Genomic DNA, 16,874 nt, shown 5'->3' with positions numbered 1-16,874 from the left:
TCAGCTGGAACTGGGGCCTTAGTTAAGCTAGAGGGAATTATGAACAGTTCCAAATACCAGTCAATATTCGCATAAAACCTTCAGGCTTCTGCTAGAAAGCTGAACATGAAGAGGAACTTCATCTTTCAGCATGACAACGACCCAAAGCATACATCCAAATCAACAAAGGAATGGCTTCACCAGAAGAAGATTAAAGTTTTGGAATGGCCCAGCCAGAGCCCAGACCTGAATCCGATTGAAAATCTGTGGGGTGATCTGAAGAGGGCTGTGCACAGGAGATGCCCCTCGCAATCTGACAGATTTGGAGTGTTTTTGCAAAGAAGAGTGGGCAAGTCTTGCCAAGTCAAAATGTGCCATGCTGATAGACTCATACCCAAAAAGACTGAGTGATGTAATGAAATCAAAAGGTGCTTCAACAAAATATTAGTTTAAGGGTGTGCACACTTATGCAACCACATTATTTTATTTTTATATTTTTTCTTCCCTCTACCTAAAAGATTTCAGTTTGTTTTTCAATTGAGTTGTACAGTTTATAGGTCACATTAAAGGTGGAAAAAGTTCTGAAATGATTCATCTTCGTCTCAGAAACCTGACATTTTAACAGGGGTGTGTACACTTTTTATATCCACTGTACTTGCTGCTGAGTTCCTGGTTAGGCCTTCAAGACAAACTAATCAATGCTTTGCAGAAGCATTCAGACTGCTCTACACAACCCTAGCCAAACATGGAAAATAAAGAGATCAGATCTAGTAAAGACATCTTCAAAATGTCATCTGTCAACGAGCAGCAGAGACATTCAAGAAGGCATCATTTACTTTGAGTCTTCATCTCTATTCCAGAACTATGTTTGCATACCCTGCCGTGTAATGCTAAAGATTTACAATGCTTCAGGTATTCATCTGTTAAAAGGTTATTATGATTTCAAAAAGAACCATCAGTGTGTAAGAGTCAGTCCTGGTTGTGTGATGGATACACAGTGGCATGGTTCATTACAATGAAAATATAGTGGGGTGGGGGGTGGAGAGAACAGTGCATGTCTAAAGTATTTTGGCAGGTAGGAAACACTAAACACAAAGATTGGTCGAAATAGTGCTCAGCTTGACAGGATGTGCCATGATTAAATCAAATGATGCCTGATGAAGACCTCGGTTGAAGGTCAAAACGTGTAACATCCTTTAGTAATTTTCTGTATGTTCTAATGAATCAACCGGCAGCTCCAAGGCCTTTTTTTCTACTCCAAGGCTGCTTTGTTTTTAGATCTCATGAGGAGCAGAAGAAAAGTATTTTATAGCTTCATTCTATGGCTTGTTACCATACTGCATCGAGCTGTGCACCTAGGTGTCCTTACTTGACCTAGACCTTTTTTTCACTGAAAGCTAAAAATTTTTTTTAGGAAAGTAAGCAGAAATCTTGGAAATCTTAAAGCACGATGCAGAAAAAATATACTGGAGTAAAAATGAATAAACTTGATTTGCTGAAATTGTAATACCCATTTTAGAGTACCTATTGCTCCACCTTTCATGGATCAGTAGTATGTGTGAATGCAGAGAACTGTGCAGAACACTGTGAGATGCGTGAGCAGAAGGAAACTACTCCAAGCTAAGGGCAAACATGCAACCACAGATATGCAACCACATATGCCAACCATAGTTCATAAATGACCCATGAAGTAATTTAATATATCTACTTAGATCAATAGAACCAATGAACATCTAGACATATTGTAGTGTACGACTAGCCCAGAGAGAAAGGTAGGGGTGAAGAGGAGCGGACAAATACATAGGAGCCTTTTTTTTGTATCACAATGTGTCTAGAGTCAACACTTTGATGGATCATATACTGTAAGAAGCTGTGCCAAGCTTCCAGGTAAGAACATACTATGCCAATGCTCACCTTCCAGCTCCTCCGGTCCTTTGTACCACCTGATGTTGGCAGCAGGTTTGCTGCCACTTGTGATGCATCTCAGATCTGCGTTGCTATTTTCTCTGATTGGCCTGTCGTAACCAGAGATCTGAGGCTCCTGGGGAACTCCTGCAAAGAGAGATTGAGAAATTGCTGAGAAGATGTGTAAAGGTGACAACGCATTGAGAGGCGCTCGTACGTATTGGATCTCCGTTCTGGCTCTTAGGAGCAGGAGACCTTCTCTGTGATGTCCATATATCCTAATAGTGCTGATGGGAAAAGGTTGTCTTCATGATATAACCAATTTAAAAACTATCTGGATGGATATTATAGGTCTACAAGTTTACTGTGACCATGCCAATTACTAGTGGTGTAAACAAGACTTACCTAGAACCGTCACCATGGCTTTAGCTGTCCTGACCGGCATGGTGAAAATGGAGCAGGTGTACTCGCCCTCGTCAGACAGGGCCACGTTGCTAATACTGATGGACAGCTCGTTCTTAGAGGATTTCACCAGCTGGATTCTGTTGTCTCTGAGGGCTGCATGGGCAAAAACAGTCATAAGAAAAATGGACCTACTGTACCCTCAAAACCCAACCTGAAGACCAACTCATCTGTAAACATACCCAAAACCCAATTAAACACCCAGTTGGGATCCTTAAAGGCATTTTCCAGGAGTGCAATATTGATGACCTATCCTTAGGATATCTAATCGGTGGTGTCCAACTTTCTTCACCCTCATCGATCAGCTCTTTCAATAGGCCACGGTGGGCATACCAAGCACTGTGCCATACATTGTATAGTGGCTGTACCTGGTATTGCAGCCCAGGCCAATTATCTTGAGAGGACTGAGCAGGGCATAGGCCTTTTGTGACGGATGAAAATGACATCACTGGCCAACAAAGAGGCCACAACGTTCACTAGAGAGCCGTGGCCTCTTCAAACAGATGATCAGCAGGGTGCTCTTTGAAAACCCCTTTAAAGTGAACCTTCACCTTTTATCACTACATCATTTTTTGGTTCGACATTCCTGTGCTGAATATTTTCTTAATATATCTTTATGGTGGTAAGCTCTATTTTTATGATACAGAGCTCTGAATCCCCTGCATAGATATGAAGGTAAAAGCTAAGAATCTTCCTGCTTGCAGCTACCACTAGAGGGAGCCTAGGAGCTTACTGCATACAGTTTCATTATTGAATTCAATGTATAAACTGTACACAAAAAATTCCTAAGCTCCCCCTAGTGGCAGCTTGTAGGGGATTAGCAGTTCTGTTACACGAAAGGGACATACCTCTCTTCTCCCCAAAGTATAGAGTCTGTTGAGCTGGATTGGACCACTGGAGTGAAGACTCTTCATGGTCATCCACTGTGCAGGTTAAGGTCATTTTGCCTCCTGTGGCAACCAAAACATCTGACGTGACCGGTTGGCTGGCTGTGGAGACACAAATCAAAACTCACATAAGAATTTTTATCACACGAGCAAGTCATATACTGATACTGTTGCCCTTTAAGGGGCGGTCGGCTTTTTAGACACCCTACAGTGAGAGGGGTGTACCATTTAGCAAAATGAAGAACCAGAATACCTCCTGATTAGTGTTGAGCGAACCCGAACTGTAAAGTTTGGGTCCATACGGAACTTTGCGTTTTCAGGTACCTGGTCCCGAACCCGAACTTTGCCGGAAAAGTTTGGGTTCGGTGTTCGGGCATTTAATAAAGCTTGTTGAAAGGCTGCAGGGCAGCCAATCAACAAGCTTTTAAGCTGTAGGCACTTAGAAGCCATCACAGCCATGCCTACTAATGGCATGGCTGTGATTGGCCGGTGCATCATGTGACCCAGCCTCTATATAAGCTGGATCACATGTAGCACCGCCCATCAGCTCAGAGTAGTGCAGGGACAGGAAGCAGGCAGCTGGAGTGAGGGACAGTGTTAGGAAGCTGGCTTTTTGTTTTGTGGGTGACCTACAGTATAATGATCTTTGCAGCCCTGACACAGAAATATAATTCTAAATCTGGCTGTTAATTCTGTGGGTGACCTATGGTGATCTTTTGTGGGTGCAATGCACCATCTTTGTACCCCTGACAAAAATATAATTGTTAGGCTACTTTCACACCTGCGTTTAGGTGCGGATCCGCACCTATAATGCAAACTGCTTAGATCCGTTCAGAACGGATACGTTTGCATTACCATGAATAGTGCAAACGGATCCGTTTTGACTTTACATTGAAAGTCAATGGGGGACGGATCCTGTTTGAAAATTGAGCCATACTGTGTCAACTTCCCCCATTGACTTACATTGTAAGTCTGGACGGATCCGTTTGCCTCCGCACGGCCAGGCGGACACCCGAACGCTGAAAGCAGTGTTCAGGTGTCCGCCTGCTGAGCGGAGCGGAGCCCAAACGCTGCCAGACTGATGCATTCTGAGCGGATCCGCATCCACTCAGAATGCATTAGGGCTGGACGGATCCATTCGGGGCCGCTTGTGAGAGCCTTTAAACGGAACTCACAAGCGCAGCCACCTGTCCACAGCCAACGTGGACAAGCTCACGTTCATTCAAATCAACCAGGCATGGACCCCACAGGACTTGTCCGTACCTTGTGCTGAATAGACAAGTATACCGGCAGCACCCAGCCATTGTTATACTGCAGCGCCCTTTCTCATTGCGTTCTCTTTTCCATTTACTAATATTTTGGGGTCCTCCCAAATTTATATTTTAAAAAAAATGTAATAAAAAAACAAAACAAAAACAGTGTCTGCTACCTCCTCTTCCTCCACCGCCGCTCGCACCTACACTGCCACGTCCACCGCCTCCTCAACCTTCTACTCCACTCCACGTCCACCTCTGCCTCCTAGTTAAAGATTATTATTCCATGTTATTTTAAGTCATTTCCCTATCCACATTTGTTTGAAGGGCAATTGTCCTGCTCTTACCCCCATCTTGCTTCCTTGTGGAGCCCACTAGCCTTTACTATGTCTATTTTACAGGCATTTTAGTGCCCCAAATTTCGGGTCCCCATTGACTTCAATGGGGTTCGGGTTCGGGGTCAACCCGAACTTTAAGCCGAAGTTCCGCCGAACTCGAACTTCCAGGTCTTCGCTCATTCCTACTCCTGATCACTAGTGATCCAAGCAATGGATAGTCTGTGATAAGCTTAAAGGGGTATTCCAGCTAGAAAAGCATAAAAAAAACAAAAGATGTAACACTTAGATCCTCCAGAGCTACTGTTCCGGTACTTTATGGTCTCTACTTCCTGGTCCATCTCAACACTCAAGAAAGGACCACTCACACAATCACTGGCTGAAACCGGTCTCTGCTGATTGATTGAGTGGTCATTTCCTGTATGTCTGGAAGGACCAGGAAGTAAACACCAGCATGGACTCACGAAGCAGAGCATGGCGTGAGATCAGAGAGGCACCACTTTTTTGTTTGGAACCATTCTGAGTCCTTCTACTAATGCTGTTGGATCCTTTAACATTAAGGAACCCTTTTCACTAAAAGAAGTTTTTCAAAGTGGACAACCCCTTTAAGCCCAGATTTTTAGTACGGTTTGATTTCGTTCTCCTTTCCCAAAGCATTTTCATGTCTATGTGAGTGTGACTTCAGAGGGCACAGAGTGAAGTGTGAATACAGTAGGCGAAAGCTATGACAATACGTGGGCGCCACGGTCAGCAATCAGCACATTCCGGAAGAGTCAAAGTCAGAGCTTTGACAAACAGAGGACTGATAAAGTCACAGCAAGAACAGAGAATGTAGGAGAACCAACAGGAGGTTCATTTAAAATTGGAAGATTGATTGCTTAGATTTAATTCATAGACCTGATCCCTGCGACAACATTTAAAGTTACAGTACTCAAACTCAAGGTCATATCCTTCTACGGACCCCCAAAACATTTCTCTGAACAGAACAGAAGTGTGGAGGTGGGGAGGAACCCTTAAGTAGAAGGGTGGTCTGGTGAGTCCTCCGGTATTAACCCTGCACGGGGATCACAGATCTGAGGGAGAATTTATTACTAAACCACACAAAATGGGAAACCTAAGAATGAGGCGCTGAAATGTTAGGAACGGCTGATTATTAAGAGCTACACTGTGAGATATGGAAAAGACTCCGTGACCCAAAGCTCTCCAGCAAATGGAGCCTTTTCAGAGTCGGCAAGAGAATTACACTAATGGAGAGCCATTATCAGGAGGAGGAGCGGCTTCTAGGTGTCAGACCACTGTAATCCCACAGATGGACGTGGAGAATGGAGATTAGTAAAGGGGGAAATTCCAGCACGATCCTGGTACTAGTCTCACTGCTTTTATGATAATTATCCATCTATCTATAAAATCGATCTATCATCTATCTTCACACAACTCAGGGACATTTTTTTATTATTATCAATTATGTATTAAACATTGGCAAGTAAATACAGTACAGACCAAAAGTTTGGACACACCTTCTCATTCAAAGAGTTTTCTTTATTTTCATGACTATGAAAATTGTAGATTCACACTTAAGGCATCAAAACTATGAATTAACACATGTGGAATTATATACATAACAAAAAAGTGTGAAACAACTGAAAATATGTCATATTCTAGGTTCTGCAAAGTAGCCACCTTTTGCTTTGATTACTGCTTTGCACACTCTTGGCATTCTCTTGATGAGCTTCAAGAGATGGTCACCTGAAATGGTCTTCCAACAGTCTTGAAGGAGTTCCCAGAGATGCTTAGCACTTGTTGGCCCCGTTGCCTTCACTCTGCGGTCCAGCTCACCCCAAACCATCTCGATTGGGTTCAGGTCCGGTGACTGTGGAGGCCAGGTCATCTGGCGCAGCACCCCATCACTCTCCTTCATGGTCAAATAGCCCTTACACAGCCTGGAGGTGTGTTTGGGGTCATTGTCCTGTTGAAAAATAAATGATGGTCCAACTAAACGCAAACCGGATGGAATAGCATGCCGCTGCAAGATGCTGTGGTAGCCATGCTGGTTCAGTATGCCTTCAATTTTGAATAAATCCCCAACAGTGTCACCAGCAAAGCACCCCCACACCATCACACCTCCTCCTCCATGCTTCACGGTGGGAACCAGGCATGTAGAGTCCATCCGTTCACCTTTTCTGCGTCGCACAAAGACACGGTGGTTGGAACCAAAGATCTCAAATTTGGACTCATCAGACCAAAGCACAGATTTCCACTGGTCTAATGTCCATTCCTTGTGTTCCTTAGCCCAAATAAGTCTCGTCTGCTTGTTGCCTGTCCTTAGCAGTGGTTTCCTAGCAGATATTCTACCATGAAGGCCTGATTCACACAGTCTCCTCTTAACAGTTGTTCTAGAGATGTGTCTGCTGCTAGAACTCTGTGTGGCATTGACCTGGTCTCTAATCTGAGCTGCTGTTAACCTGCGATTTCTGAGGCTGGTGACTCGGAATAACTTATCCTCCGCAGCAGAGGTGACTCTTGGTCTTCCTTTCCTGGGGCGGTCCGCATGTGAGCCAGTTTCTTTGTAGCGCTTGATGGTTTTTGTGACTGCACTTGGGGACACTTTCAAAGTTTTCCAAATTTTTCCGACTGACTGACCTTCATTTCTTAAAGTAATGATGGCCACTTGTTTTTCTTTACTTAGCTGCTTTTTTCTTGCCATAATACAAATTCTAACAGTCTATTCAGTAGGACTATCAGCTGTGTATCCACCTGACTTCTCCACAACGCAACTGATGGTCCCAAACCCATTTATAAGGCAAGAAATCCCACTTATTAAACCTGACAGGGCACACCTGTGAAGTGAAGACCATTTCAGGTGACCACCTCTGGAAGCTCATCAAGAGAATGCCAAGAGTGTGCAAAGCAGTAATCAAAGCAAAAGGTGACTACTTTGAAGAACCTAGAATATGACATATTTTCAGTTGTTTCACACTTATGTGTTATGTATATAATTCCACATGTGTTAATTCATAGTTTTGATGCCTTCAGTGTGAATCTACAATTTTCATAGTCATGAAAATAAAGAAAACTCTTTGAATGAGAAGGTGTCCAAACTTTTGGTCTGTACTGTATATTATCATGAATTATTCCAATTTCAGTGTTTATATATTCACTGGTACACTGTGTTATGGTGATGGTTTATGTTTTATCTTTGTTTATTAATTAATAATTATGTTTGATGATCAGTTAGGCTCCATTCAGACGTCAGATCCACAGATCCGCAAAACACGGATAGTGGCAATGTGCGTTCCGCATTTTGAAGACCGCACATTGCCGGCACTAATAGAATATGCCTATTCTTGTCCGCAATTGCGACAATTGTGAGGATCGATTTATAGTTGCACATGGGACCATTGTATGTTGTCACTGCTTGAGAAAAGTCCCAAAAAGAGGACTGAGACCTCCCTGTCTGGTGATTAATGAACACTTACTTTAATTTACTACATTCGGAAGTGCCCTGGAATTTGTCCTGCTATTATTTTAGTTGCTGGATCGCCTCTTCAGCCGCTGGCACTCCGCATCCACTTGACCGCTGTGCTGCTCACACTCTGCTTTTTTATCTATCTATCTAGTGCTTGTTTGGCTAATAGAAATATATTCCAACTCCCTGTACACACTTGGATGGTTGTGTTCTCACTAGAGATGACGAGCATTGAAAAATTCAATTTGGCAGCTTCGCTGAAGAACTTTGATTCATTACAAATTAATTTGTCACAAATCTCTATAAATCAGGTATACCCCGGCCACTCTGCCTAAAAGCAGCATTTTCAAATCTGGCATAAAAACGGAATTTGGAGAATTGGAGCAAACATATGTCAATACAATGACATCCATCCTCCATTGAAGTGTAGGCTAAATAAAACGGAAACAGAATGGATTAGCTATGACTCTTGGTGCACAGTTATGTACACGGCGATAAATTGTAGCAAAGTCTGTAGTTGAGCAGTCTCTTACACTCTCCCTGCATTGTCCCTTCAATCTCCCTGCACTGTTCTTTGACTCTCCCTACGATCTGTCCCTTCACTCTCCCTACGATCTCCCTGCACTGTCCCTTCACTCTCCCTGCACTGTCCCTTCACTCTCCCTACGGTCTCCCTGCACTGTCCCTTCACTCTCTCTGCCCTGTCCGTTCACTCTCCCTACGGTCTCCCTGCACTGTCCCTTCACTCTCTCTGCCCTGTCCGTTCACTCTCCCTACGGTCTCCCTGTACTGTCCCTTCACTCTCCCTACGATCTCCCTGCACTGTCCCTTCACTCTCCCTGCACTGTCCCTTCACTCTCCCTACGGTCTCCCTGCACTGTCCCTTCACTCTTCCTGCACTGTCCCTTCACTCTCCCTACGGTCTCCCTGCACTGTCCCTTCACTCTCCCTGCACTCTCCCTACGGTCTCCCTGCACTGTCCCTTCACTCTCTGCCCTGTCCGTTCACTCTCCCTACGGTCTCCCTGTACTGTCCCTTCACTCTCCCTGCACTGTCCCTTCACTCTCCCTACGGTCTCCCTGCACTGTCCCTTCACTCTCCCTACGGTCTCCCTGCACTGGCCCTTCACTCTCCCTGCACTGTCCCTTCACTCTCCCTACGGTCTCCCTGCACTGTCCCTTCACTCTCCCTGCACTGTCCCTTCACTCTCCCTGCACTGTCCCTTCACTCTCCCTGCACTGTCCCTTCACTCTCCCTACGGTCTCCCTGCACTGTCCCTTCACTCTCCCTGCACTGTCCCTTCACTCTCCCTACGGTCTCCCTGCACTGTCCCTTCATTCTCCCTACGGTCTCCCTGCACTGTCCCTTCACTCTCCCTGCACTGTCCCTTCACTCTCCCTACGGTCTCCCTGCACTGTCCCTTCACTCTCCCTGCACTGTCCCTTCACTCTCCCTGCACTGTCCCTTCACTCTCCCTACGGTCTCCCTGCACTGTCCCTTCACTCTCCCTGCACTGTCCCTTCACTCTCCCTACGGTCTCCCTGCACTGGCCCTTCACTCTCCCTACGGTCTCCCTGCACTGTCCCTTCACTCTCCCTGCACTGTCCCTTCACTCTCCCTGCACTGTCCCTTCACTCTCCCTGCACTGTCCCTTCACTCTCCCTGCACTGTCCCTTCACTCTCCCTACGGTCTCCCTGCACTGCCCTTCACTTTCCCTCTCCAATATTTTTCTGTTAATCATTTACAGCAACACTGTCCCTTGGAAATACAGGATCAGGCATGTTGAAATCCACTATGTCCAAACCTTCCTTCCCCCCAAAGAGACCTTACATTAGTAAAACCGAGCTCTGACATTGGGATGGCGACGATAAGAGTCCAGTGTCCCTTTAGGACTGTAATTTCGATTTACTCTACAAGAGTGTCTATTCACTACACAGTGTGCAATCCCAAGCATTAACACCCCGCAGTATAGGGGGCGCCGCTCTCCAGAGCACATGTCAGAGAACATGCCTTAACAACTTGGAAAACCCCACAGGTTCCTGCAGCGCCTTCCAGCCTCGTCAAGACGCCCGCACTAATCGGAACACATCGCCGTAATTACACCTCTTCCATCGTTTTAACCTTGTTAAAGGTCAACATATCAACAGTGAGGAAAATCTCTCCTGACGGGCGGCTCTCAGCCTGGAGGGCGAGGAGAAACTGGGATCTATCAACTGGTTCCTGCTTACACCTCATTTATAATAGAAAGAAAGAAAGCATTATCCATCTATCTATCTCATATCTATCTATCCCATATATCTATCTATCTATCTATCTCATACTATCTATCTATCTATCTCCTATCTATCGACTATCTATCTATCCATATCTAGCGATCACGGATCCCATCTCGATCGATCTATCTATCTAGCTATCTCCACTAGCTATCTATCATAAGCTAGGCCTATCTCATCACTATCGATACGATCCTCAGACGAGCTACTCAGATCAGTAGCTCGCATAGCTATCGAGATCGCTCAATCTCTAGCTCAATCGAGCGACTATCCCTACAGCTATCTCCTATCGATCTATCATCATCGACTCAAGCATCTAGCTATCTACTACGATCTATCTCGACGATCTACTCCGATCTAGCTATCTACGATCGAGCTAGCGATCAGACTAGGACTAGCGACGATCTATCTATCGCTAGCTAGCTAGCGAAAGCATCGAGCTCAGCTAGCGAGCTCACAGCTATCTAGCAGATCAGCTAGCGATAGCGATCTATCTAGAGCAGATAGCGATCTATCGAGCTAGCGATCCGGGAGGATCGAGCGATCTAATCATCTCATATACATCTATCTCATATCTATCTATCTCATATCTACTATATCATTATCGTACTCATTCTTCTATCTCATATCTTCTAGCTCATATCTATCTATCTATCTATCTCATATCTATCTCATATCTATCTATCTATCTACTATCTATCTATCTATCTATCCATCACCAGATTCTATAGACTGAAGGATTTGGAGTATAGAGCTATTGAGGCCACCAGATTGCAGTCAGAGGACAGTGACGTGTGGCTCCTCACATCCATATTCAGCAGGGGACGTGTGGAGATTTGTCTCTATACTTAGTACCTGGGAGGGAGCGAACATCTGACAAGCCAGGCTCAACCCTTTAGCTGCTGGCTCGGTTCCTGGTGACTGCACTTTCCACGTCCACCTCTCGGGCATTTATGAACCTGTAGAACCTACAAGAGCCACCACCCTATTCTTCTACGTCTTTGTCATTATAAATCTTTCCTCCAGGAGACCCCATAGACTGCATCTGAAAAGAGGTCTCATCTGTCTGGGTGGAACCTTTAACTCTACCCATCCTTTCTAGATAATGAACAGAATGTTAGAGCTGCAGTGAAGACTGACACTCAAGTTGGATTTGTGGAGGAAGACTTTAACTGTGTTATAAAGGGATTTACTTCAGGCCTGGGTGGTAACTAGTATGGACAGTCAACGGTAACTGCGGCGCTGTATTTGTGGCAGGTACTGCATGCAGGAATATAGCTCTAGATTTATTCAGCCAGGTCTTTGGGATTTGTGAATGGAATCCAAAGACTGCAGTGAAGACTGACAGGTAGTTATAGAGGGCAAAGAATATAGCTGTATGTTATAGTGAGGACTACATACAGTCATTAGTACCTGTAACTCAGCACAAGAACACAGCATAAGATCTGTTCATCTGCAGCATTCTGTTTCATGAATAGAATGCCAGAGCTGCAGTAAAGACTGACACTCACCCCGTTGTAAAAAAAAAAAAAAGAATTTTCAAAAGTATAGCTTTGCGTTACAACGTAGATCAGGCCTGGGTGGAACCTAGGACACGACATATCTATTTGCGCAAAACAGAGCTCTAGATCTGTTTAGCCAGGTTTTTCTCATTCATGAACAGAATGTCGGGGCTGCAGTGAAGACTGACACTCAGAGTGAAGAATATAAATGTGTCAATAGAAGCTATGGTCCTAGGTTGGCCGACATCACAGCACTTGCCCTGAGAGGGGCGTCCCCCAACCAGGCCGGACCCACAGACCTAATCTCTACACCCCTCCTCCGTCATGTCCCGCCCAGTAAAACTGGCGCATCAAGGAGCAAGCAGAGCGCCTTCCTTAAAAGGTAAAAGGACCGCCCATTCCTAGGGGCGCACGCTCCCCAATAGCCAATCCTGGGAACGGAGGCGTGGCTTATGCAGTCCCAGCTAATGCCTACAGAGACCGGAGGATGCCCATTAACCCCCTAAGGATCCTGCCAGTTTTCATTTTTAGGGCTTATTTTATTTTTATTTTTTAAAGTTGCATTATTTTAATGGAACCATCAATTCTCTATACCTTAAGTTGTATATTTTTTATTACGTTGTACTGCTTAAAAAAATTTAAAACCTTTGAAAACATAAAAATTTTCATTGCCGTGTTCAGATGCTCATAACTTTTTTATGGTTTTTACGGTTTTATGTTTTTTATGGCTTTTACAGAGCTATGTTTGGGCTTTTGTTTTTTGTTTTTGTTTTGTGCAGGATTAGCTGGACCATTTTGAGGTACATATGACTTTTAATCCATTTTTATAAAAAAAAGTGGGGCAAGGTGGCTAGAAAACGGTAGAATATTTTTTTTTTTTTACGGTTATAAACACATAATTTTTTTTATATATTTTAATAGTGTGGAGATTTTCAGACATGGCAATACTTGTTATGTTAATTTTTTATATTTGTTTTTAATTAAAAATTTTTATTTTTTTAACTTTAATTTTTAGTCCCCTTAGGAGACTTGTACACGTCATCCTCTAAATGCTTGTCCCATAGACTGGAATAGAATACTAATGCAGTCAATGGGATTCTTTTGACAGGCCGCCTGTCAAGCTGTGCCTCAGGCTCGGCTTCGCAGGCAGCTCACTATGACAGAACTAGGAGCCTTCACAGGGCCACAGGCTGTCTTAATGACTGATCGGGGCCCTACAATTTTGCCATGTGGGCTACAATTGGAGAACATAGGGAGTCCCCTCTGTTGAAGGGGTTTTCTGAGATTTATTTTTTATTGATGACCTATCCTTTAGGACAGGCCATCAATATCAGATCGGCAGGGGTTCGACTCCCTGCACCCCCGCAGATTAGCTGTTTGAAGAGGCCACGGTGCTAGATCATTGATGTCATGTGATGTTGCACCCCGCTGGCTAGAGGTGGGAGGGAACGCTGGATGGCTCAGCCATGCCTCCTCTTCCAGGATTGGCCACTGGGGGAAGCAAGCCGCCAGAATAGGCGGTCCTTTTACCATTTAAGAAAGACGCTCTGTTTGCTCCCTGACCACTGCCCTTCTACTGTCTAACTGCCATGCTGCCCCCCTGGTGGAGGTTAGGTCTGAGGTTCCTGTCTGGTTGGGGGCTGCCCTTCTCATGGAGAGTCCTCCGACATCAGCAACCATTGAGGGTTCAAATCGCATATTATATAGGTACTGGCTTAGTTGCCCATAGCAACCAATCAGAGTCCACCTTTCATTTTTCAGGAACCTGATTGGTTGTTAGGGGCAACTAAGCCAGATTTCCTTTACACCAGTTTGATAACTCTCCTCCACAGTCCATATTTCAGGACCCTCATCTTTCGCCAAGTGCATTGAGTGGTTGAAAGGAGAGTCTCCCATCTGGAGGACCCAGCATCACATGAAAAGCCCATTGATTTCAATGATCACCATGCAATACCTCAATTCTCCTGTGGGGTTGCTGTAGGGAAATTGAATGCTTAGGTTTCCTCACAGATTACACCTGATCGCCAAATAAAAAGGGATTTTCTAGACCCTTCAAGGAATTATTATTTTTTTTCAGGGGGGGGGGGGGGGGGAGGACATGTAGATGTTTATGTGGCCAAAACTAGAGACAAGAACGAACCGAGCACAAATTGTAGTGTGAACACGGTCGGCGCTCATATCATGTCGGGTAAATGGATTTGCATTCCCTGACCTTTCGTCTTTCTTGGTTAATTAGGGGTACGTGAACGTTGGTAGAAGCGATTTCTTCTAGTGTGAGATCACGTCTGATCAGCCGCACCTTAACTACATTAGACTATACAGATGTAGCAGAGCTGAAGTTGCACAGATATTACATATATCAAAAAGATGTAGCTGGGCTGAGTTTGTACTTCCAAACAGATCTCGATATCTAGCCAAATTGATACTGTATACTGTACATGGGCTAAGGTTAGGTTTTACTGGGTCTGTGTAGTTGAGCTGTGTATGCAGCAAAGCTGAGGTTGCAGAAGTGTAGCAGAGCTGAAACTGTACAGATGGAGTGCACTGACTTGGTAGGGATGTTGCCGAGATAGTACAGCTGTAGCGAAGGTTCAGTTATACTGATGTAGCAGAGCTGAGTTTGCACAAAAGCAGATGTACTGAGGCTAAATATGCGTACAAGAGAGTACATGGGTACAGCAATGCTGACCTGTGCTGAAACTGTACAAATGTAGTGCACTGAATTGATAGGGATGTTGCTAAGATAGTACAGATGTAGCAGAGCCGAGTTTGTACAAAAATACATGTACTGAGGCTAAATATGCGTAGTTGTATGGCATTGTACAGATGTAGTGTGCAGATCTGGCATAAATGTAGTCTAAATCAGTCAGTAAAGATGTAGCTGTGCTGAGGCTGCACAGATGTTACTAAGGTTAGGTTGGACACATGTAGCTGAGCTGAAATTGTACAGTTATAGCAGAGAGGAGGCCATACATAATCTATGTAGCTGAGTTGAGGTGGTACAGATGTAGCGGAGCTAATACAGATGTATCTAAGGATAGATTGTACAGATGTAGCGGAGCTAATACAGATGTAGCTAAGGATATATTGTATAAATGTAGGTGTAGCCGAAAAAGCTAAGACTGTACAGATGTAGCAGAGCTGAGGTCATGTAGATAAAAAGTATCAGAGCTGAGGTTGTACAGATGGAGATAAACTAAGTCTGTATAGATGTAGCAGAGCTGAGGCTGTATAGATGTAGTTAAACTGTAGCTGAAATTAAGTTTTACAAATGTAGCAGAGCTGAGGTCATACAGATGTAGAATATTTGGGCTGAGGTTGTACACATTGAGATAAACTAAGTCTGCACAGATGTAGCAGAGCCGATGCTGCACAGATGTCGTTAATCTGAGCTTGTACACATCCTGCAGAGCTTTGGTGATCCAGATGTAGCAGTGATGATGCTGCACACATTTTCAAAGCAAAGTCAATTCTGTGCTGGCGTAATGGTGCTGACTTTGTGGAGATGCAGTTGAGCTGAAGCTGTCATTTAGCACAATTCACTGCACCGGAGGAAGGACTGGATCTCTGTCAAATGCTGGATCCAAACAGAATAATTTTTCTTAATTTTCCTGGGCGTTCCTGGACATAATTCTCTGCTCCCTATAAACGGCAATATTAATAACATAACCCAGTGCAGAAGACGGGCGAGATTGATGACACCGCATGATCGGGGAGGCAGCTTTACCAAAGACTAAGGGTGACTAATAGTCCGTCAGCTCGCCATGAATCTAATTACGCTGCTGCTTAGAGCTTTACTCAGGGGTCTCATTAACACCTGCACTGCCAGTCCAGTTTTATATTAAACCCATAGATATTGAGGAACAGAATGCCACAACGTCAGTGAAGACTGACACACAAAAATAGGGGAAAAGCCAAAAATAGGGGAAAAGCCATTATGGCTGTGTTTATTGGTGGTCACCCAACATCTAAGACACTGACTAAAGTCACATCCCTAATTTAAAGTACAGTTCCATCCATCTGTTGTTTTTACATCACCATTCCTTTATGAATAACGTACTGCACCACTGTGTGCATTTTACCTGCATCGCTGTATAATTCCTGTGATTAGATTATACATGTGATGTGACATCACTGTGTTCATAACGTTTGTCCTGTGACATCATTATATGCATTATCCCACTATTACATCACTGTGTGCATTATTTCACAATTTCATCATTATCCCTGTACTGCAGCATCATTGTGTTCATAGCCCTGTACTTTGACATCACTGTGTGCATTATTCAACTATTGTTACATCATTATCCTTGCACTGTGACATCACTGTGTGCATTATTCCACTATTGTTACATCATTATCCCTGTACTGTGACATCACTGTGTGCATTATTCAACTATTGTTACATCATTATCCCTGCACTGTGACATCACTGTGTGCATTATTCAACTATTGTTACATCATTATCCTTGCACTGTGACATCACTGTGTGCATTATTCCACTATTGTTACATCATTATCCTTGCACTGTGACATCACTGTGTGCATTATTCCACTATTGTTACATCATTATCCCTGCACTGTGACATCACTGTGTGCATTATTCAACTATTGTTACATCATTATCCCTGCACTGTGACATCACTGTGTGTATTATTCCACTATTATTACATCATTATCCCAATGTGATAAATAGAACTGTAAAGAAAGCAATAAATGACAAAAAGAAAGCATTTAAATCACTAAAACAGGAGGGTAGCGAGGAAGCACTGAAAAACTAGGAAAAAAATAGAAAACAAATAGAAAGAGCC

At 44.0% G+C, this 16,874-nt stretch overlaps 1 protein-coding gene across 7 annotated transcripts in view; it reads right to left on the bottom strand.

Annotated features, from left to right (window-relative positions):
* CADM3 (cell adhesion molecule 3) overlaps nucleotides 1–16,874 on the bottom strand; it is a 412,410-nt gene that overhangs the window by 76,047 nt on the left and 319,489 nt on the right. For all 7 annotated transcript variants that reach the window (XM_044272036.1, XM_044272031.1, XM_044272034.1 and 4 more), the window contains 3 exons: nucleotides 3,195–3,335; nucleotides 2,290–2,442; nucleotides 1,894–2,031 (listed from right to left, as the gene is read on the bottom strand). In XM_044272036.1, coding sequence (XP_044127971.1) covers nucleotides 1,894–2,031; nucleotides 2,290–2,442; nucleotides 3,195–3,288 — 385 coding nt within the window. In that variant the 5' untranslated portion in view covers nucleotides 3,289–3,335. The remainder of the gene's footprint in view (nucleotides 1–1,893; nucleotides 2,032–2,289; nucleotides 2,443–3,194; nucleotides 3,336–16,874) is intronic.

This window comes from Bufo gargarizans, chromosome 11 (genome assembly GCF_014858855.1).
Source record: "Bufo gargarizans isolate SCDJY-AF-19 chromosome 11, ASM1485885v1, whole genome shotgun sequence".
Lineage (NCBI taxonomy): Eukaryota > Metazoa > Chordata > Amphibia > Anura > Bufonidae > Bufo > Bufo gargarizans.
The sequence above is the reverse complement of the archived record's forward strand: the minus strand, read 5'-3'. Positions and strand labels throughout refer to the sequence as shown.